The 23,591-nt window shown below is 38.4% G+C and overlaps 2 protein-coding genes across 2 annotated transcripts in view; one reads left to right on the top strand and one right to left on the bottom strand.

Moving 5' to 3' along the window:
• LOC122670619 (endoplasmic reticulum-Golgi intermediate compartment protein 3-like) overlaps positions 1-6,444 on the top strand; it is a 28,592-nt gene extending 22,148 nt beyond the window's left edge. The window contains exons 7-13 of the mRNA XM_043867560.1: positions 3,418-3,597; positions 3,742-3,809; positions 4,050-4,101; positions 4,347-4,400; positions 4,488-4,577; positions 5,570-5,636; positions 6,058-6,444. Of these exons, the coding sequence (XP_043723495.1) occupies positions 3,418-3,597; positions 3,742-3,809; positions 4,050-4,101; positions 4,347-4,400; positions 4,488-4,577; positions 5,570-5,636; positions 6,058-6,131 (585 nt within the window). The 3' untranslated portion in view covers positions 6,132-6,444. The remainder of the gene's footprint in view (positions 1-3,417; positions 3,598-3,741; positions 3,810-4,049; positions 4,102-4,346; positions 4,401-4,487; positions 4,578-5,569; positions 5,637-6,057) is intronic.
• A 2,336-nt stretch (positions 6,445-8,780) lies between these two features.
• LOC122671278 (protein ROLLING AND ERECT LEAF 2) lies at positions 8,781-22,798 on the bottom strand. Its single transcript, XM_043868405.1, has 5 exons — positions 21,377-22,798; positions 20,812-20,883; positions 12,455-12,669; positions 10,478-10,701; positions 8,781-9,841 (listed from the first exon to the last, which is right to left on the bottom strand). The coding sequence occupies exons 1-5, from the start codon at positions 22,482-22,484 to the stop codon at positions 9,154-9,156; spliced, it is 2,307 nt and encodes a 768-aa protein (XP_043724340.1). The 5' UTR covers positions 22,485-22,798; the 3' UTR covers positions 8,781-9,153.
• Positions 22,799-23,591: the final 793 nt, after the last annotated feature.

Raw genomic sequence — 23,591 nt, 5'->3', positions numbered from 1 at the left:
AGAAGAAAAACAGAAGAAGGAGAAGCCGAGAAAGGGAGAAGAAGGGAGGAGTCGATTGAAGAGATGGATTAGGGTTTTCTTTCTCTTTTTCTAAGCTAGATCAGACCAGCTCTGATACCATGTTGGGAGAATCATGGGTTAGAAAGAGAGAAGGAGAGATAATAATAGCTTAGAATGTTAAATCATCATTGATAGGTAAGCCCCTGGGAAATTACAAAGAGACTAAACTAGGCGATGTGGGACTAAAACCCACATAGCCGACATAAACTTAATAATATAAGAAGAATAAAACTACCACAAAAAGACCAGAATACCCCCACAGTATTCTGGAGTACATATTCCAACAGTAAATTTGAAATTGTGATCCTTAAAATTTAGCGTAAATTACTTGGACACCCCCTGTACTATAGCCATTTTGCTTACGATTACCAACGTTTGAAACAATTACTTGACACCCCCCGAAACCTGATGGTGTTAGTCTGTTATTAGAGTTTGAATGGAAATGTCCATTTTACCCCCTTCTCCTTCTTCTTCTTCTTCCTCCTGCAACCCCACCGCCCCTACCCCCACTGATTTCACCTTGTGCCCTTCGCCCTCGATTTCGATATAGAACTCTGCATGGGAAACTTCGAGGAGTCCAAGGCTCAGGCCTAGGTTTACGTGGCTCTCGACGACGCATCTGCAGTCTACCTTCCACTCCCCGGTGAAGTTGATGAAATCGACGTCGTTGTCTACATAGTCCTTCCTCCTGAAAACACCCTTGAGCACCTTCTCCTCCCTCCAATACACTTCGAATCGGACTCCTTCGCTCACTCGGACTCACTCTCTGCTTGCGAAAACGACCTCTTTTGAGGATTCCCCAAGTGGAGGAGAGTGGGAAGTGATCACCTGGTGGAGGGTAACGAATGCGGGGGAGTCGGAAGGGATAGGGATATCGTTGATATCAAGTGGGCTGCCGCTGATGCGAGGCAGATAATGGAGAGTGAGGGAGCCCGGAAGCGGATTTTCCTTTAAGTGGTATGAAAATTTAAAGGTAAAGAACTGGAAAGGTAAGCCAGAACTTAATACTAATTTTTTTACAGAATTCCTCAATGGCTGGGAATTTGTAGATCAGATTCCCAGGCACACAAATTCCCAGCCACATGAGAGAAACAGATAACAGGGAGCAGCATAACATCAAAAATGCCACCGCCAAGCTTTCAAATTTTCTTCTTGGTGACAGTAAAATTCAAACTAAAATCTCAATCAAGCTTTGAACTTTGCCAGGGCTTTAAGCATTGTCACCATGCATTACTTTAAAATTGGCATCGATAAGCCATCAAAATCTTTAAGAATTTACCCTTTCAGGAAAGACTTTTAACAAGTTTAAATCTCTACATGAATCCATAAAATCCAAGAAAAAGCATAAACAAATAAAAAGAGATCTTTTTTTGGGTGAACAGAACAAATAAATTACATTCTCCCATTATATTTGAAGGTCTTGTGATTTTGACTTCTCCATTATGATTACCCCTAATTTTTCTTTTAGATTTAATCGGAAATCTGGAATTCGTTTTTCCAAACCCTAACCTGTCTCTGCAAATATCGCCGGTAAACTAAAATCAAAGCTCACATTCAGCAGAGAACCGAGACAGTAGGTGCAGCAGGATTCTCTTCGTTTGATTCTTTCTTGAATCCAAAAACCCTCTGTAGGGGTAGGGCCTTGGGGTTACAGGAGGAAGAAGAAGAAGAGGAGGAAGAGGAAGAAGAAGAGGAAGGAGGAGGTAAATATGTCACTTCACTACACCTTAAGGGTAGTTTAGGTATTTATAAAATATTTAACCCAAGCTAACGGTGACTGACTAATGGATAGGGTTACTTGAAAGACATGGTAAACTGCAGGGGGTGTTCAAGTAATTGTTTAAAACATTGGGGAGTCTAAGTAAAATGGCTATAGTACAGGGGGTTCCAAGTAATTTACCCTAAAATTTAAAAGGCCCAAGGCCGTAGTCATATCTTCATTCTATTTCTTTCCCAATTTATTAGACATGATGATTTTCATCTGCTGATGTTGCTAATGATTGGTGTGCTGGAGCTGATATTACTACCTGAATTAAGTTCTCTCCGTGCTCACTGGTGTCTATGAGTACTATAAATGTTCAATACTGGTACTGGTTTTAATATCTATTTTTGTTGTTCCAAGCTGCAGTTTTTTGATATATATATATAGTTGAGTCTGGGTTTTCTTTCCTTTATATTAGTTTCCTCTTTAGTTTGTAATTAGGTGTTGTATTCTTATTAGAAATACAATTGCTGTTGGACAGATTTATATAAGTAAAGGCAGGTCACGGTGGAAAGACAATCTGAATCCACCGTGGGATTCCCGTGTGTGCGCCCGTCGTGGACTTAGTTGAGTCTGGGTTTTCTTTCCTTTATATTAGTTTCCTTTTTAGTTTGTAATTAGGTGTTGTATTCTTATTAGAAATACAATTGCTGTTGGACAGATTTATATAAGTAAAGGCAGGTCACGGTGGAAAGATAATCTGAATCCACCGTGGGATTAGATATCTCTCTCCCATTGTTCTCTTTCTCTTCTCTCCTATCTCTTCAACTTACAGGTACTGGTTCCAGGTTTTCGGTTTGTTACAATCATAAACTTATTCCTCGATTTTGCTTGGTTTAGCAAGAAAATCAACTTAAGAGAGCCTCATAAAACTGCTTTTGGAAATATTGATCATCTGGGAATCAAACTTTTTTATGAACTCTGATAGGGCAGTATTATACAGTTGAGAAACAGTGCTCGTGTTGGAATCCATGCATTTACAATATTAGCCCATATATGATATGGTCTTCTTCTGCACATGTATATTTTGAGCTTGATACATCAAAAGAGAGATCAAAGATGATCTGAGACCATTTCCTCCTGAGCACATTGAATTCATCCACTTGAAGCGCTGCAATAAAAGAAGATGAAAAGACAGTGCAGTATCTTTCAAAGCACATGATAACAGAACTGCATTGTTATAGAGAATTAGGTTAAAGAAGTTCATGGATTTCTGTAGACTTGTGTCAGTTCAGAGACATCTATTCCTAAATGTGAGTTGGAACTACTACCCGAAAATATGAGTAGTGGAGTTAGTCACCAGAATGCAGGCAGCTAGGATTCCTCAGAAACCTTGGAATATACTGCACTTGACAACTACTAATATAAGAACTATTTGAACTCCAATGTTTTTTCATTACATACGTATCTGGTTGATTCAACGTTACAGATTTGATGAGCTCAGATCTTGTTTTTTGGTTTATTATTTTTAGAAGTGGCTATGGAAACTTGAAAACATTAGTATGCTCTCAAATTTAATTGTATGCTTTGATATCATCTTCCTTTGTTTGCCTGGACTAGATGTTTAAGGATAATTTGTGTAATTTCTTTTTCAGTGCAAGCGAGAGGGGTTCGTTCAAAAAATTAAGGAGGAAGAAGGTGAAGGATGCAACATCCATGGATTCCTGGAAGTTAATAAAGTGGCTGGCAATTTCCATTTTGCTCCGGGGAAAAGCTTTCACCTATCAAACATTCACGTGTTTGATTTATTGTCAATTCAAGGAGAGAATTACAATGTGAGGAGCTGATCTGAACTGGGGGAAACTTTCTCTGTGATCTCCTTTAAAGTTTGTAAAAGAACATGGGTGCTTCTATATTAATTTGTGATTTTCTTTATCATAGTGTGAGACAGTTAACATTTCTTGTTTCTCTGAAACCAGATAAGCCACAAAATAAACCATCTATCTTTTGGTGAAGAGATTCCTGGTGTTGTCAATCCCCTTGATGGGTAAGAATCATCTTACTCATTCAGTTACCTAAGTGATTAGGATAAAGTTGTATTTTAGTCTTTGATTGGTAAGGTTATATCAATTTTGATCCAATTTAAGAATTTTATGTGATCATAATCGTCTTATACTTTCTCTGGGGGGAATCCCCCTTCAATACTTACCTTATTATAGGAAGTTCGTTCATTATTAAAAATGAAAAAAAGGTTCTAATCTGCCTTTGTCTTGGTGAGAAATTGCAGCGTCTCATGGGCACAGGAGACTTCGTCTGGAATGTACCAATATTTCATTAAGGTGCGCATTTTCCCCAGTACTTTTTCTTCATGTATTTCAATAGGGTAGCCATTTTGTTCTCTGCAAATGCATCCAACCTGAAAATCATGTCAGTATGTCGAATTAGTCGTTATCATGTGAAAGAAAAATCCTTTTTAAGCGAAGGGAGATTCATGTTTGACTTATTTATTCTTGGTATGTATATGCATCCTTAGTCTGGATTGCTTTATACCATTTTTGTTCTCGTATGACCTTCATTTGTTCAGATTGTTCCAACAATATACACTAACAGAAGGGGGCGCAGAATCAATTCAAACCAGGTACAAAAAAGTGGTTGACTCATGAACCCCACTTCTGTTGTTTCTGTGGTGGATTCTATATTAAATTCAAAGGCATTCTTCATGCAGTTCTCTGTGACCGAGCATTTCAGAAGTGCAGAGGGTTATCCTCAGACCCTTCCTGGAGTTTTCTTTTTTTATGACTTCTCCCCAATAAAGGTGAATGGACTCAAATTTCCGCCCCGAGTCAATAGAAGTTCTATATGCTACTTGGTTATTACGATGCTTATTGTTTTCACTAATTTATGCCTGTGCAGGCTTTTCTTTCCTTTTTTTGTTTTGTTTTTGTATTTTTTTTTTGGAACTTCCTGTGTAATTTTTTGAGTTTGATTAAAATGTAGATTTTTTGACAGTTCTTTCAATTAATTAATCTGAGAAAACTATGGATAACTTTCATCTCTCCAGTTTAAAGATTGTTGCTGATGTATTCATACTATCAAGGAAGCATCATATCTTCAATTTTGGTCATCATACCTGATGAAGCACACATCCGAGTTGCTATGTTTGGTTTCTTTTATTTTTCCCTGTTTCTCAAAAAGTTTCCATGGTGGTTTAAGACAAAAAAGTTGAATGCTGCATACTTGCTGAGTTTTCTACCTGTAGATAATCATGAAGAAACCATGGGCTTTGGAAGCATTTTAGCAAGCGACTGATTGGGGGTAATGGGACTAAAATTTGAACGGAATCAAGGGGGAAAAAAGAGAGGATTAGTGCCTCTTTATTATTAATTTTTTTTTTGGTGAATGTTAGTGCCTCTTTATTGAATATAGATTTATTTGTTTTCTGTACTTTGACTATGGATATAATCTAGGATAGGGGTCACTACTCATAAATAGAGCATAAAAAGGAGCTGGTCAGATCCGAGATCCACTTCCCTGGTTTGAATCTGAGAATCAAATTAAAATTTTGGGTTGGAGAGAAAGAGAGCAAATATGAGCCAAATAGGCTAGTTTTGATTCCTAAATTTTGAAATGGGCATTTAACTCTCTTAAGCACCATTCCATTAAACATTCATCTCTTCTTAAGAAGTTCTGCAGAGTTAGAGAAATGCAAGTTCTCTGGTTTCTTAGTTTTCTGTTATAATTTTTTGCCCTTTCTGTGATTCATGTTCTTTGTAAATCACTGACAAGTCGTATAATTAAATATTGCAGGTGGCCTTCACTGAAGAAACGGAATCACTCTTGCAGTTCCTTACTAATATCTGTGCCATCGTTGGAGGTAAGTCTGAGAATAGTCCACTGTTTTTGCCTAATCGGGACAAGCATTAAGAAATATAGGTTTAATTTTTAGCTTGTAGAAATCACTGTTTATAGACGCATACTAGCTCTTCTATGGGCATTTCCCTGCTGCAGTTTTACTTATAGTACCGCATTTTGGTCAGAACCTATATCCTAAAGGATCCTTAGAGCACATTTGAACAAAACTCAAATTGATTTGATTGACACTACTCATCAAATCAGAAATGGAAGGGAAAGTAACCTGGATCTCTTTGTTTATAGTTTATTATCTTAGAATTCCATGGATCCCAACCCCTTTTCTTTTGTTTCCTTGCACTGCCTAACTTGTCAATCTTTGTATGCCAAATGATGTCCATTAACCTAATAAGTGTACAATTTCCTTCTGTTTTGTGGGATATCAGGTATTTTCACAGTTTCTGGAATTGTTGATACTTTCATATATCATGGTCAACGTGCGATGAAGAAGAGGATGTAGATTGGAAAGCACAGGTGATACAATTCTGAGAAAGTTAAGACCAGTTATAATTTCGCTCTTCAGATAGAATTCTTGGGACCTAAGAGGTACAGATCAGATAGAGAGAAGTTTCAGTTGATGGCTGGGTGGATTGGATTGGATTGGATTGGGTTGGGAATTAGGATGGACCCCCTTCAAACTGGGAAGCCATTTCAATGTTTCTATGTTATTTGTTTGTCCCTCCTTTTCTCTGGTGTCATATTGTATTTATATAATACCATTGAAATAGCCTTCATAGTTTAAAATCTCTCTCCATCAATGAGATGAATTTAATCCAAGACTCTCTTACCCTACTACCATTGCAATAGTAACTCAACTAAACATAGGTTTTAAAAACAGGATCCAGGCCATTCCAATCCCGAATCCATTCCGGATGGCAGGATCGGTAAGGAATCAGCCATAATCTGCCCTAACCCTAGATATTGGATATGGATCAGCCAAATTGGGATTCCGATTATTTATATCCATGCCTGAAGCATGAAGGCTTATCCACTGCCATTGTCTTGAGCCCAGAAGAGACAAATGTGATCAAGTTTGTTTTTTTGGAGAGCTAATTTTTAGGACTAATAGCCCTGAGCGTTAATTTGGCAAGACTACAAGCATAGTTCTATTGTTATGTGCTGGTTTCGAGAGGGTTTCAAGTTCAAAAAATATATTTTTTTGGATTGCTCAATTTCAGATCTATGCGTACTCAAATAAAAAAGGAGGTGAAACCGTGAAAGTTTTTAACTTCCCTTTTAAGGAGAAAAACGCCAACCGGTGCTGCGCCTCGATGTGTACGTGCGTTCAGACACAATCCAATGTGAAAAGACAGGTACACCTTTGGTCCTTTTTGCCTTATCAGGAGGTATGCCGGTCTTTTTGCGCTGGGCTGTGTCTGGATGCAAGTACATGCCACATTGCATCTAAATATGAGGATCACGATTAACTACTCTCTTCTCTCTACTCACACTTGCGGTAGCATAGGAGAAAAAATAGAGTTCCTCTGCATGCTTGATTCATGTACATGGAAACAATATAAGTGAAAAAAAAAGGACATTTCCTAATGGATGATGTTGTCAAACAAGTCTACTTGTTGAAGTAGAGACGTTGTGGGGTAAGTACACATGGGAACTAAGATCTTCGAAGGATTTCTCCGTCCTTGGAGTTATACTAGAGTTACTATACCTCAACTATAATACCAACGGTTGGGATTCGATTATAACTTATTCTAAAAAGTTAGTCATTAAGAAGAGGGTGTTCAAGTCCTTATAAGTCTTCACATCAGGTCATTCACATTCGATGTTGGATCCCTATTTTCATGTGGAATCCAGATGGTGGTATTGGAGGGGGATGTTAGAGAATCTACCAGAACTGACCAATTAATAATCGGTTCGACTCAGGTACTAGGTTGACACCCTAATTCTAGGGGGAAAAAATAAGAGATTTAGGTGATGCCGGATAGAAGTTTCTTAAAATAAGCAGAATTGTTTTCTCAAACATAAAGGTTCCCTTTTGGCAGTGGATTCTTGGACTGGTGGACTAGAAACAAATTCGTGGTACTCATGCTTATATAAATACTATATGGCCCGTTGGATGAGGCTAAAATTTTGTTATCAAGAAGACCCCAAAGTCCCATTAATCACATGTCAATTTTCAAGCCAAATAGAGTTTGCCAAGTGGCAAAACAAAGCAATATTTGCAGTGGTCGACATACTAGTAGGTAAATATGGACATACATAGGGAGGCATGCTAATACACGGGAGGTTTTTTTATTAAGTTAGGCTTTGAAATTTAACATGTAGTTAACGGACTTGGGTTTCCTCCAGCCATGACGGGAGATGGAGGATCCAGCCCACCTATGAAATCCCTGTGAAATGATCCAAACACCCTTTGTTTTGCTGGGCTGGATCCTCCATCTCCCGCCACAGCTGGAAGAGAGCCAAATTGATAGCTAACCCAAACCATGTCTTCTCTATCCAATTGTCAGAATGGTCACATTACCTTTCCATGTGGCACAAACAGGTGCGTTAGATCAGATATTTTTCTTATTCCCGCTTGAATTAGGGGGATTTTTACCCTTTCATTTTTAAAATATTAAAAACTTTTGGAGGACCAAAGAGAAATCATAGTTTGAAATTTAAAAAAAAAAAACGAAAAGTGTCCCAATAAAAGGTAGTGTGAGGAAAGGCACTGGTTCCTTATAATATATATTTACAGTTTATAATTCAGAAAAAAGACGATTTTAAACTGCTCTAATTCATAGGTTTAATTGTTTATAATCCAATATATTGGGGGAATACACATAGGAGGATACTTTTCAAGGATTCCAAAAGCAGTGGCTTAGCTGTTCATAGTTTATCCATGAATTTCTCTGGTTACTCTGGCTTTCCAAGGGTAGGTGATCCTACTAGCCTTCTAAGCCTACCACTAAGAAATGAAGTGTAACTGTGTAACAGATTATTCATAATAGCTGCAGTCACTGGGATATAACTTGGATTGAAGATGATTAAGAATTTAGATGGATGGGGTTGGAATGAATCTCCACTAAGGTTGGGTTCTGCTATTGCTCATTCTGAAAGTTATGAACCAACATATTATACAGACACAAATATTATCAAAGATTTATTACTCATTTCCATAACTCTTCATTATCAACATTCAACAAGTGAAAATACAAGCCAAGCCCCCCTCCCCATCTTATCATTTCTGGGTGTCTCCTATCTACAGATGCACTCACTACTTTTTCTTTTGTAGTTATCTTCAACTTTGCAAATAATTAGCATATAAGAATCCTCAGGACCTCAATCCAGTAATCATTTATTCCTCCAATTTACAAATGTGATAGCCAAATAAAAAATTCCCAACTGAAACACTTCATAGGTTGACAAATCACCCATCAGCATCATAACTGCTTCAACTGAATTCTCAGCTCCCCAGCTTTTCCTTCTTCCTTCCTCTATTTGTTTGCTTCCTTTTTTCTGTCTCAAAACAATCAACCATCTCATGAATATGACCTCCGTGTGCTTTGTTCATAACCATTTTTAGCTTCTCGAATGGCCACTTGAATCTCTATAAACATCTTCATTGATGACTCAGCGAAGCAATTGAATCGATCAAGAACACCCACCAAGCTTGATTGGAAACGTTCAATACCTGAATCCCAGTCTTGCGGTGGTTCCTCTCCCAAAGCATTGCTCGTTGCTTCGTCATTGCCAACTGTCTTCCAGGCTGACAAAAATGATTGATTTGAACTCTTCCCGTGGTTTTTCTCTTGGCGAGGCAAGAAGCTCGTGGTCTCTGCTGCTAACACTTTTATAGAATCTGATACTTCTTTTGTTGGTAGGGCCTCTAGTTTATCCAACCATAGACCACAGGTTACAAATATGGGAGGGCCTAGTTCCCTCAAGGGTGGATCAGGTAGATTCCTTTTTCTCCTCGAAGTTTTCCGTTGAATAAATACACATTTGTGGAGCCATCCATCTATAGCCCGCATATACGATTTCTGTGCATTGATCCACTTTGTGAAGCTTGAAGATAGATAGCTCAATTCATATTCCAGATGAGAGGTAGCATGTTGATGTGATTCTGACTGCAAGGACAATTTGGTACTCCCATTGTTACTTGCTATACTGATGATGTTAAACTGAAGCTTGTGGCATTCAGACATCATTTCCCACATTCGACTTAACCTGTATTTAGTGTGGACAAGGTAAACACATTTACCAACTGGTCAAAGCATATAAGAAGGCAAGTGAGGAATTTTGTTAACAGATGTGTTTTGTGTGCATTGATGAGAAGTATTCAAATGTATCTTATCTGTCCGTGTTACTTGTTAATCACATAGTTGTGATGGGTAGGCATGCTGAGAGAGTTGGGAGACAGAAATTGGGGATGCTAAGTACAAAGATATAAATTCAAGGCAGAGCTTTCCTCTTGACTTGAATTCTTGTCAAACAGGGCCAGAGATTAGATAATTGTCAATATCGGATTCCACATTCATTTATTTATTCACTTAATTGTTTATCTATTTATCTGAGCAACAGTTAGCATCCATAATTCTTTTGATTCGTTCAGACTATGGAAATTTTCAACAGGATGGAAATACCATACTTAACCAGAAAAACGACTCAGTTTTCCATAACCAATAACACATCTAATTAAATTAAAATGGCTTGGTAAAGTGATGATTTAAGATATATATTATAAGATAAAATATCCCACAAACATCATAGCCAAATAAAGTAATCTAAGGTGTATAGACATTATCTACTTCTAATGATTCGGTGTCAATGTAAAGGATATATAAATGCACTAACAAATCATACCCTTCAATCAATTCCTCAAGTTGCGGTTGAAGCTCTTTGTCCCTTAATTCCTCAATTCTCTTTGATATCGAGTCAATTCTGTGAATTGCAACTCTAATTCTTGAGTGCAGATCCTTGACAACCGCACGAGTTCTATCGATCCTGATAGTTTTTTCTCCATTTGACTCCAGTTGTCTTAGAAGTTTACACTTGTTGTCATACTCACTTCTGATCATCCCACTAGCCTGAAAAGTTGTTATTGAGTCAAAAGAATTGGAAAAACTGTATTAGCATCTAAAGAAATCAGCAAAATGGTGATCTCACAAGTGGTAGTTTGAAAAGAATTACCATTTTCGACTGTGAAGGATATAACAGTTTTGAAGTAGTTTAACATCTAGTCTCTGGTTCCAATATTGAAACAAAGATGTTACACCTTTAAAATGTCTGATGTCTTGGCTCAGACACATTAACTCTTTCTCATTTTGTTTTGTTAGATTATTTAGGCAGTTTTATTACATCTACCTAATCAGAATTATCATATGCATCTATATATTCTTTTAGCCATAACAACAGGGGAGAAATCATCTGCAGAAGCTTCCACTGGAGAATCAGCATTAGAAGAAGATGTTTCAAAAGCATCAATATCAGCAGAAGCCTAAGCCGAAATTGTATCATCAACTTCATAAAAAGAAGCTGGTGGTTGCACAATAAACCAAAAGAGGAAGCTGGTGGTTGCACAATAGACTAATACTTGCCACACATACAATGAAATTACAAGCTAATGAAAAAAAGAAGAAGATGCATTTACATATTCTTTTAGCCATATAAACTAATATTTACCACACATACAATGAAATTGTATCATCAACTTCATAAAAAGAACTCGATGAAAGAAGAAGCTGGTGGTTGCACAATAAACCAAAAGACGTCTAAGCAAGAGCTACAGGACGTAATTATGTCCAAATAGATGTCTGGACAAATTTATGTAGTATTCCCTCATTTGGCATCAAGCAAGAGCGACAGTCAATTTATAAATAAGTTTCCCCGTCTGACCTGTGGGTCAGTCACAGGCCAAATAGATGTCTAGACAATAGATTTATGTAGTACGTACTCCCTTATTTGGCATCAACTAAATTGTTTGGGACTGTTGACTAAAATGAAATTTCCAGATACACCCAAACTGGGTAGGTTTTATATTCAAGCCCATCTGTGTAGCCCAATTTTGTAAAATGGGCTTGCACTACCTGAAAACACCAAAATATTCTCGAAAGCTACAAAACCAAATGAAAAGTTGCGGCCCCCTAAAACATATTGGTCCATGGAGTATGGGCCAAAGCTGATATTTTGCCTGAAGTTTCTGAAAAATATAAAACTGCATAGCTAAGGTGTCGGTTAACAGTAAGGTAGTTCTGACATATACATTTGTAGTATACTTGCATGAACTAATGTTTACATACCTAGTTCATTGTTATCAAATAATCAGGCTGATGTAGCAACAACTGCTTAATATATGATCCCTCTACCTCGAGAAAAATATGATTAGATTAAGGCTTCTCCTAAAATATTATTTCAGCAAAATATATCCAAATCAAGTTTTCTGGACACAGATGTTTGTACAATCATATCTGTGTGTAGGTCATGTCATGTCAGAAACTCAGAGAACTCCAACTGGAAGTCTGTGTATCTGAAACCCAAAAGGGTCCATACTTTATACTCCAAAACTGGCTGATAAAGGCAGCCTTCATCAGGTTCATTCACCTTGACACATCACTTGGTTCTGGCCTCACAGGGCAGTTTCCAGATTCCTAGAAGAGATATTTACCAATAGCCATACTCAAAAACAAATTGGACATCAAATTATCTGGCAACATAGTCATCCAGGCAAGTTTATTAGATATGCTATTTAACTCACCAAAGTAAGAAATATATAAAGATATTAAATCAAAGATCCAACACAACAATTACAATTACCCTCACCATGATTAAACAAGTTTTTACCTTGACTTCATCATAAAGCTTCCTCTCCCATGCATATAACCTATCTAAGGTGGAGGCATGACTGCCTGAATTCATGCAAGAATTACTGAACAGATTACTGTTTACGTTGTCGATATTTTCTTTTGAAGCTGATCCAAGAAGATTCCTGGATGACGAGGAACGGGATGATGTCGTCCTATGCCATGTTAAGTACTTTACTGTTGTTGCAGCTGGCCCTATATAGATAGACATAAACAAAGATTAAGGAAATACCCAAAATATGCAGCAGTTAAACTTACAAAAATTCCAATTTCAACGAAGAGGATAGTTTACAGAAAATAAGCTGCTTATACAATACAGTTCTTAATCTGTGACTGCAGATTCGCACTTCTTTGACACTTGGATATTTTTACATATGCATCTGACTGTAATTGATAGATAATACAGTAATAGAATTAATAATTCGGTGAAAGATAATATTTTATGGGGATATATCACACACATTCCCTTGGGAAGGCAAGCTTGACCTATTTTAGCCAACACGGAGGGTTGATCACTCCAATTCAGCAACTGATAGGCAGGTTTAGGAGTAAGAATAGGACAATCGCCAAGTTTTGGGGGTCCATACCAATAATTAGAACTAGAAGTCATATTACATTTTTTATAAGATGAAGAATTAAAGAAGCTAATGCTCTTATTTGTTGAAAGAAACGCTAGTGTCTCACAATTCCTGTTTTCTGATGCGATAATATTACAAGGATTTTCCTTGGCAATAATCTCTCATCTGGTGTCTAACTTTCGAAATGTGGTAAAGGCAGTCACATCTGGAGAGGGTTTTCTAGGCAGGCCATGTTTCTGCCACATGGCAGGTCAGAAGGGGCTGTGATTTTGTGGACAAGTGGACATTAGAGTCCCCTGCTCACATGTCAAGTTTCAGCCTGAACGGAGTTCGCCAAATGCAAGACAGAGTATTGAAATTTCAGGAATATGGAGAGGGTACATGCCAATACAAGGATGGCTGACAAATATAGGGTGCATGGCCATACATGGGAGGGTATTAGTCACTTGGCTAGTCTAAACCATTCCTCCATATCCAATGGCTAAAATTGCAACTATTTGAATAAATTATTACAGGTTGTTAAGTATTACTATCTGTGAGAGCAACAGACAGACAGCCGTGCAGTAACTGATAACCACATACGAATTTATTAAATGAGAATAAAAAGTACAAAAAATGGGCCAGGGGACTCCTCGCATATAAAACATCTATGTAGTCTTTTTTTTTTTTTAAACACAATTTTGGTAAATGGCAGGGCCTCAAATTACTAAGCTCAGCCAACTTATTGGTAGCATAGAGAACTAAAAATTCTTAATATTGCTTCAATCTGTAAAGAATCTATATCAAAAACCATTTTGAAATAGTCCAACCCGCACCCACCTCTAGTGTAATACTTCAACTCTTGCAAGTAATTATATAAATACTAACTGGAGTAGTTCTTTCTGTAGAAGATGAGTTTCTTGCCCTTGGGGACTTCAAGTAAAGTTGTCTGTCTATCCTCTTTTTTGGGGTTCCCCCTCTTAGCAAGCCTATTATTTGAAGAAGCGAAAGAATAAAGCACATATAGATCCAGTTCATAGATCCAGTTCAGGTCAAATCTTGTTGGATTTGAACCCAGCCCTAATAATTTCAGATCCAAAGGATCTCAGATTGAAACCTAACCTAGTTAACTCAAAATACTTATTTGATCCATTAACAGCCCTAATGCACCAACTTATGAGAGCCGGTTCTTGGGTACACATCATATCAGACAACTTTATCAATGTTTTCCTGTTCTGGTCTTAGTTAGACTTCTTGTTGAAATGTTGTATACAACTTTTACAGTTAAAAAAATCTCAAGATTGGTAGGACGGCTTTATATGTCATGAGAAGCAAGGTGTCAAGTACCGGTATCAGAGAGATGCTAAGATACACATGGAGATGCTTATGATACATGCAATACAAGTGTTATAAGCATCATGCCCTATAAATAAGCAATAACTAATGATATCCAATCAATGTTAGGTTATCTCTATCTTCACAACATCTATGTGATTCAAATCTTTTTGGTAAGTGCAATATCAAACCTACTAGCAAGTAATAAAAAGCAAATTAAGCATAAAGATTGGAAAACCAAAAATCTATTTGCATATTAGGACACAGCCTAAAAGTTATTCCTAAAGGTCCAAACGAAGAAGCAATATGTAAGTACAAACATACTACTAAGTATGTACCATACATTAAGTATATACACATAACATAACCATACTACTATTCTACTAATAACATATTAAACAAACCTAATGCATAACTATTAATAATAAGTACTTAGCAACAAACATGATTATAATTGATCACAAATAAGCATATCAGAGCAGTGCCCAAGAGGCAAACAACTCCTAACACATACATTCAAGATCGTAATAAAATAAGAAAAAAGAAGAAGAGGGGAGAAAGAGAAGAGAGTTGCTGCAACAGTTTGGGAGTCACAGCCGTAAGAATGACTGCCCCCAAAACCTTCAATATATAATAACTTAATTCAATAGACAATAGGGTAAACCTAAAAATACCAAAACACCCCTGAGGGAGAAGTCGTGAATTAGCTCTAGCGCTAATTCACGACTCCCTCCCCTTACTACGACAACTTCTAACACTCCCCCTCAAGCTGGAGCATATATGTTAATCATGCTCAGCTTGTTACAAATATAATCTACTCTCACACTCCCCAATGACTTTATAAATAAATCAGCAAGTTGCTCCCCAGTTCGAACATGACGAGGAGAGATAATCCCTTGTTGCAGCTTTTCACAAATAAAATGACAGTCGACCTCAATGTGTTTTGTCCTCTCATGAAACACAGGATTGGTAGAGATATGAATGGTAGTCTGATTGTCACACCACAGTAACATAGGAGAATCATCATCAAACCCAAGTTCTACCATCAACTGTTTAACCCACATCAGTTCACAAGTGCCATGTGCCATAACACGATACTCCGACTCTGCACTGGACCGAGCTACAATGGTCTGTTTCTTGCTCTTCCACGAAACAAGATTTCCTCCAACAAACACACAGTAACCTGAAGTGGATCTTCGATCAACTGGAGACCCTGCCCAGTCAGCATCAGTAAAGCCTTCAACCCTCCCATAACCATTATCAGAATACAGAAGACCACGGCCTGGAGCTTTCTTGATATAGCGCAAAACCCTTATAACTGCATCCCAATGGGACGTCCGAGGAGAGGACATAAACTGACTCAGTACACTAACAAGAAAGGAGATGTCAGGCCTAGTCACAGTCAAATAGTTGAGTTTCCCTACCAGCCTCCGATACTTCTCTGGATCATCAAGGATGTCACCACCATCTGGCACTAGTTTCAAATTAGGATCCATAGGAGTATCCAAAGGTTTAGATCCCAGTAATCCTATCTTTGAAAGCAAGTCAAGTACATACTTTCGCTGTGATTGGGCTACCTCAATACCCAAGAAATATTTCAGACGTCCCAGATCCTTAGTCTGAAATTGCCGTCCCAAATGTGTCTTCAAGCTCTCAATACCTAAAGAATCATCTCCTGTGATAACAATGTCATCTACATACACTACCAAAAATATTTTCCCTGCATCAGAACACCGGAAGAACACCGAATCATCACTCTCAGACCGAGTTAGTCCAAACTTCAACACAACTTCAGTAAACCGGCCAAACCATGCCCGTGGAGACTGTTTCAGCCCATACAATGATTTCTTCAGCCAACACACCTTACTAGACTCCCCTTGAGCAACAAAACTAGGGGGTTGCTCCATATACACCTCCTCATAGAGATCACCATGCAAGAAAGCATTTTTGACGTCCAACTGAAACAAAGGCCAATGATGTGTAGCAGCCAAAGAGAGAAATATGCGAACCGAAGTAAGTTTCGCAACAGGAGAAAAAGTATCCAGATAGTCTATACCATAGACCTGGGCATAGCCCTTAGCAACAAGACGGCCCTTCAACCGAGCCACAGACCCATCAGGATTAACTTTCACCACAAATATCCACCAGCAGCCAATTGCGGTCTTACTAGAGGGTAAAGAAACAAGGTCCCATGTCTGATTTTCCTTCAGCGCAGATAATTCCTCAGTCATAGCAGCCCTCCACCCAGGGTCAGACAAGGCTTCGACAACAGACTTAGAAATAGGATGACTCTCAATAGTGGATAAACAAGCAACAAAATTAGAGTACAAACCAGAATAGGACAAAAAATTAGAGATAGGATGTTGGGTACAACTCCGAACACCCTTACGAAAAGCAATAGGAACATCTAATCAGAAATAGCAAGAGCGGGAGGTGAAGTGGAAGTACCTATTGGAGGATCCGGATTTGGAGGCAAAGAAGACGTGGTAGAGGTAGCAAACCATTTGCTATATGTGTCAAAGGCTGAAATGCGAGGTGTCGGCTCGTCAGAAGAGAGACGATGAAACACAACAGGTGGCTGAGCCGGATGTGGCGCTGCTAGCAAAGGATCCTGCAAAGGAGAAGATTGCTCGACAACATATAGGGGTAGATCATCATCCAAATCTGAAGAAGGCAGCAAAGACTCAACAAATGGAGTGGACTCAAAGAATTTGACATAAGCAGTAACAAAGTATTTCTTCAAATCAAAAGAATAGCAATGATAAACCTTTTGAGTTTTAGAATATCCCACAAAAAGACACTTAAGAGCCCTAGGATCCAATTTAGAGCGACCAGGACAATGATCCCTAATAAAACAAACACTCCCAAAAAACCATGGGGGTAAAGCAAACAAAGGCTACAAAGGAAACAATAAAGAATATGGAATACTCCCACACAAAACCGAAGAGGGTAGACGATTAATAAGATAACATGCTATCAAAACAGCATCAGCCCAAAAAATTTTAGCCACTTTCATCTCAAACAAAAGAGAGCGAGTAACCTCCACTAAATGCCTGTTTTTCCTTTCGGCCACACCATTTTGTTGTGGTGTGTCCGCACAAGAGGACTGGTGAATAATGCCATGCTGAACCATAAATGTAGAAAAAGGAGTAGAAAAGTATTCTTTGGCATTATCACTATGAAGAACTTTTAATGAAGTGTGAAACTGATTCTGAATTTCAAGAACAGAAACACAAAAAATGGAGAATAACTCAGAACGATTCTTCATTAAATAAATCCAGGTAACTCTAGAATAATCATCAACAAATGTAACAAAGTAACGAAAGCCTAACTGAGAAACAACCGGACAAGGGCCTCAAGCATCAGAATGAACAAGAGCAAAAAAGTGGGCAACCCGTTTATTGACTCTAGGGGGATAACTTACACGGTGAAGTTTCCCAAACTGACATGACTCACAATCAAAACTAGACAAAGACTTAAAACGACTATCCAAAATTTTCAAACTCTACAAGGAAGGATGACCCAAACGACAATGAATCTGATGAGGAAGCGCCACACTCGAACATGCCATAGCTGATGTGTTTTCAAGAAGATACAACCCCCCAGATTCACGGCCTCTACCAATCGTCTTCTTCGACTTGAGATCCTGAAATACACAATAGCTAGGGAAAAAGGTGACAGAACAATTATGAGCTTTGGTAAACTTGTGAACAGATAACAAATTAAATGGATACTTAGGCAAATAAAAAACAGAGGATAATGACAAGGATGAGGTAGCATGCACAGTGCCTGTACCCCGAACCTGAGCTAAAGACCCATCAGCTAACACTACATTGGAAGAAGACTCACAAAATGAGGAAAAAATACCTGGAACCCCAGTCATGTGATCCAAAGCACCTGAATCAATGATCCAGGGACGAGAAGTGGATGAGAGGCATGCAGTAGCATTACCTGTCTGAACCAGAGTAGCGGCGGAGAACTGAGATGACTGGGAATTCTGAAACTGAGTAAAGTGCTCATAATCTTCATCAAACATTGTCACAGTCTTACCCTCGGACTTGGAAGAAGAAGAAACACCCGACTCACTGCTAGCCGAGTTGGCAAATTGAGGTGGCTTACCATGTAGTTTCCAATAAAAGCGCTGAATGTGGCCAGGTCTGCCACAATGATGACAGGTCTGCACCTGTCCAGAAGTCTCCGAAGCACCAGTCATTGGGGCTTTACTAGTGGCAGTCCCACGACCCCTACCACCATCACCACTATTACCTGATCCTCCTGTAGGACCACGGTTTGGTGGAAAAGAAGCAAGAGCAGAATTTTCAGCATTAGTGGTCTCTTGGCTGCTCTCACGGGAAGCACGTAAAACTCGAGAAAAAGTTTCTGAAAGAGTGGTGACCTTATCCCCACCAAGAATTTGAGACCTCACCGACTCAAACTCCTTACGAAGTCCACCCAAAAATACCATAACAGGAAGTTGTTCTCGCTGGTTTTGCCTTGCCTGTACATCCGATGAGATAGGAAGGACTGAATTGAGCTCCTCATACAAACGTTTGAAGTCAGCAAAATATTGAGTAACATTGAGATTCTTTTGATCCACTTTATAAAAAGCCTGGGACAGATCATATATACGTGACAGGTTATCTTGGCCAAAGTACAAGACATTCAAATGTTCCCATAATTCCTTAACCGTATCAATATGAGTCACCAAATCTGCAATCTGATTTTCCATTGAGTTCAGCATCTGGCTCAAAATTCTTGCATCGACAGTGTCCCATGTTGTATCTCCATCAGGTTTCGATTTAGTCAAGTAATCCTGTTGATCACGGCCAATCAAAGCCAATCGAACCACCTTTTTCCATTGCCGGAAATTTGATATTCCCTCTAACTTTCGGTCAGTAATATGATGAGAAGATGAAAGTTCAGTCACAGTAGTCTTGGTCTCAACCATTCTCACAAAGCACAGTAATCGGCAAGGCACAGAGACGGCCAACAGTCCACCAAAAAAGACACGAAGCAAATTAAAAAAAAAAATCGTGAATCACCTCCAAAGCATACACCACCCCACTGCAGAAAATCACGCACAATTAAAACAAAAAAATTGTGGATACTTCAAAGGTTGCTGACTTCCATCAAACTCACTGCTCAAAACACTTGATCAACACCACCATACATTAGACTAGTTCTTCATATAATCACGAACTAGTCTCCAGACACCATAAAAAACAGCATAGGGTGGTGCGCCCCTTCAAATGAAAGCCTAAAAAAAATTTACAAACCAAACAAATTATCGAAGAAGATTTCAGCCACTGTAGAGCCTCGATCAAGAGAGAACGACTGATCCTTGTAAGTGTGAACCAGTCCCCATCGATTCAGCTTTGATACCATGTAATAAAATAAGAAGAAAGAAGAAGAGGGGAGAAAGAGAAGAGAGTTGCTGCAACAGTTTGGGAGTCACAACCGTAAGAATGACTGCCCCCAAAACCTTCAATATATAATAACTTAATTCAATAGACAATAGGGTAAACCTAAAAAGACCAAAACACCCCTGAGGGAGAATTCGTGAATTAGCTCTCTAATTCACGACTCCCTCCCCCTACTACGACAACTTCTAACAAAGATGATCCAAATCTAGGTCAGTTTTACAGTTGAAGTAGTGATACTTGGCAAAAAACAAGCAAGAAAAACCAAGATTCGAGTTAAAATATCAATTGTTTTAACATACTTCAACCTGTGGCTTTGATGTTCGATCTCCACTTCGTTGAGCTTTAATGCACATTTTTTCTTGTTTGTCGTTTATATATATATATATATTGGAATAGGATTTGTAAGAAGAAGTTTTCTTTCAAAAACTGGGATTTTTGGGCTTTGACAGCCTGTGTATCGGTTTGTTCCGGTACCGTATTGGTACTGTAGATAACATTTTTATGTATCAGTTATGTATTGTATCGACATGGCCAATCTCGATATTTATCAGCCGTATCAATCTGTATCGTATTGCAACTTGATACTATTATTAAAAAGGTACTAATAGTCACAAATACAAATGCCATATAATCACAAGGGAAAAGGAACGCCACTTGGTCGTGCATCTGGGCGAGTACCTGCACTCAGACACAGCCGGGTGCAAAATGACCAGTACACCCCTGACTTTCCATGAGGATAGACTGGTCATTTTATGCCCTGCTGTGTCTGGGCACAGGTACACGCCCAGACACGACCGGGTGGCGTTCTTTCTCCCTAACCACAATTATGAAACAAACAAATAATTATATCAGTAATATTATTATTTCAGAGCTACTGCATGCATCTTGGTCCAACGATAAAATCTACATTCAAGTAAATAACAGACATGATTGACAGAAAAATATGGAGTAAGATGGACATAATTTCAAAAGAAACATGGTAGAGTATCAGAATTAACATAATAACACGTCCATAGTCTTGCCTTCAGGAACTTGGGTTGGATCTTCACCACAAGAAAAACAGGCCTTCAGAAAAATAGATGTCCTTGACTGCCCTGCCAGATCATAAGATTTCCCTGTTAGGCAAAAGCTTTATGAAGAAAACAACCCCAAGTTATTGCTTGAAGCAGTATCTTAAAAAGGAAACTAAAATTATGCTTCTTCCCCTATTCAGCATCCATTCATCATGGCCCCCCAGGATTTTAAACCTACCAAATTGAAGAACCAAAGGCAAAATTTTCACATGCAGAACTAGATCAATGAATGACAACATGGGATTGTGAGGACTACTATTTTAGGCTTAATCCTCTGGCAGGTATTTTGAAGTAGGGGATCGTCAGCTGCTGATGTTCCAAAACTCAGCAAGTGCATCAAGTAAAAAGTGGATTGAAGATAAGTGCAACAAGTTTCAGACTATGCCTCACTACCATTCACCAACTTCTAAATTATTTTCATGGATAATGTAATTTACAATAAAAAAAAGTGTGTAAAATAACAAGTACTCTGGCATATAAAATTAATGGATAAAAAGGGCATAAAATGCCTCACCTTCTTTCCCAGGGAATATAGGACGAAAATGCAATTTATTTGCTTCCAGCATCCGGGGAACTTCTTTTCCAGATTCTGAAGCCTTGAGGAAGAGAAATTCAACTTCTTTTATGCTTGAAAGGAAGTCCTTAGGTGCATGCTTGTTTTCATTTCCAGCTTCTTTCTCTGTTATTTTTTTGTCATCAATGGGAAGTGGAACCACAGAAGCTGTGGTCCTTAATGGTGTCAAATCAGGGGACTTTGTTTTATCCCCATTCAAGAGTTTAGCTTCTGCAGCTATACTCCTGGCAGATGGAATAGTAGGAGAGGTACTAGTTGAATGAGAATCCAATACCCTATTGCGGTTTTCAAAGCTTCGAACAAGATTTTCTGTAGAAGGTTCATCAAATTCATCTTCAGACTCCTCAGATTCAATACTTCCACTAAAAGAAGATTTCTGTTCTTCCTCTTCGAGTTCAGGCATTCCCTCCTCCTCCTCCTCCTCCTCCTCCCTAGGGCGTGTTATACCATCATGGTTCAAACCCCTGCCATCTTGAAAAGAGAACTGATTGTCTATTGGATGGGAAAGGCCAAAATAATCCCAAGGTCCCTCAGGTGGAAGAGGAGAATATTGAAATGGTGATGTTTCAGACCTTTCAGCAGATCGAGGTGTGAGATTTTGCAGCGTACTTGAGGACGAATTTAGTGTCCTAGTTACTGGAAATGGTCTCTCTTCAATTGTTCTTGAAGAACCACCACCTGCTTTCATATGGTTTACACGAAATCGGCCGGAATGGGGAGGAGAAGGAGTTGGGGAAAGGGTTTCTGCTGCATCTACACGCTGTGACAGAGATGGTGAAGAGTATGAGAACTGGGAAAGGGACTTCTCTGTTAATGCAAGTGGCTCGGGTGTTGCACTGGTGGAAGTATACAAGGAAGACTCTATTGAGGCTTCAGGTTCAACAAACTTTCGCAGCGCAGTCCCTGTATTTTTCAGCGATTGAATATATGCAACATGAGCAGCTGCTAGCAAACATCTTCCATCAAGTGCTTGTCTAACAAACTTCTTCCTTTCACGACATAGTTGCAATGCCTTATCTTCATCTATTTTAGAGTTTGAGGCTCCCATCTCCAAGATAAGACTAGGACTAGGTCACTTCCCAGAAACAAAAAAAAGTCTCAACAGATTCAAAAAGAAACAAGAGTTCCCTATCCAAACCTCAAACCCAATTTTCTCCAAAACTAAAAATCATCCACAACGGGTAAAGCCCCACTTATATTTGACTTGGAAAACAGCAACAACAGACGGTCGGTACCTTTATCTTACTTCCAAGATGAAACTTCCATGATAAACCATATACCACCAACAGAAAATTCGAGGTTCCAATTCCATCAGCCAAATTAAACAGGACAGACTGAAATTTTCCACCAAATTAAACAGTTACCATCTTTCAAAAGATAAATAAATAAATTTATTCAAAAAAGATAAAAATTAAAACAGATGAAAGAAAAGCTTTAATTCTTAAAAACCAGATCCCAAAGAATAATCGAAAGAATCTAAGAAAGGCACCGTAAAAGAAATAATTTTCAGCGAAGAATAAAAACTAATTCCCAGGAATCAAAACTCAGAAACATTGAATAAGTTCCTCTTCTCAAACAGCACCCTAAAAGATACAGGTTCAGAAAGTGAAAAATAAGGAAGTTCCCAGAAAGCTTATTCTAATTTCTATATCTCCACTTTTAGAAATCAACCCAACCAAAGCAAAGAGAGGCAGAAAAGATAGAACTTTCTTCAGGGTTCTAGACTACGATAAAATAGAAAATGCAAAAAAAAAAAAAAATCAAAGAATCCTAATCGCTTGAATTCCCAATATTTTCTAACCCAACTCCAATTTACCAACCCACGACGAATGAAAATCTGCGAAATAAAAGAAGCTTACCTGAAAAAAAAAGTTCTGTTTTTTTGTAACAATTAAAAGCAACTATCAAATGTCCCTACTTAAAACAACTTCAATCATACCAAAACCCGTCTAAGTGAAAAACCCATCTCTAAGAATTCCTCAAATAGTAACGCTCCTGTCTCTTCTTGACTCAATCGATCAAACCCCGACAGTCAATACCAGAGAACGACAGTACTTCAAAATTCGGAGCAATCCACCATGGAATAATTGAAACCAAAGTACTTCAATTCAGAAGCCATTAAAAAACCAAGTCCAAATCTCACTAAAACAATAAA

The sequence above is a fragment of the Telopea speciosissima genome, chromosome 8 (genome assembly GCF_018873765.1).
Source record: "Telopea speciosissima isolate NSW1024214 ecotype Mountain lineage chromosome 8, Tspe_v1, whole genome shotgun sequence".
Classification (NCBI taxonomy): Eukaryota; Viridiplantae; Streptophyta; class Magnoliopsida; order Proteales; family Proteaceae; genus Telopea; species Telopea speciosissima.
Note: the sequence above shows the minus strand (reverse complement) of the source record. Positions and strands in the feature narration are given on the sequence as shown.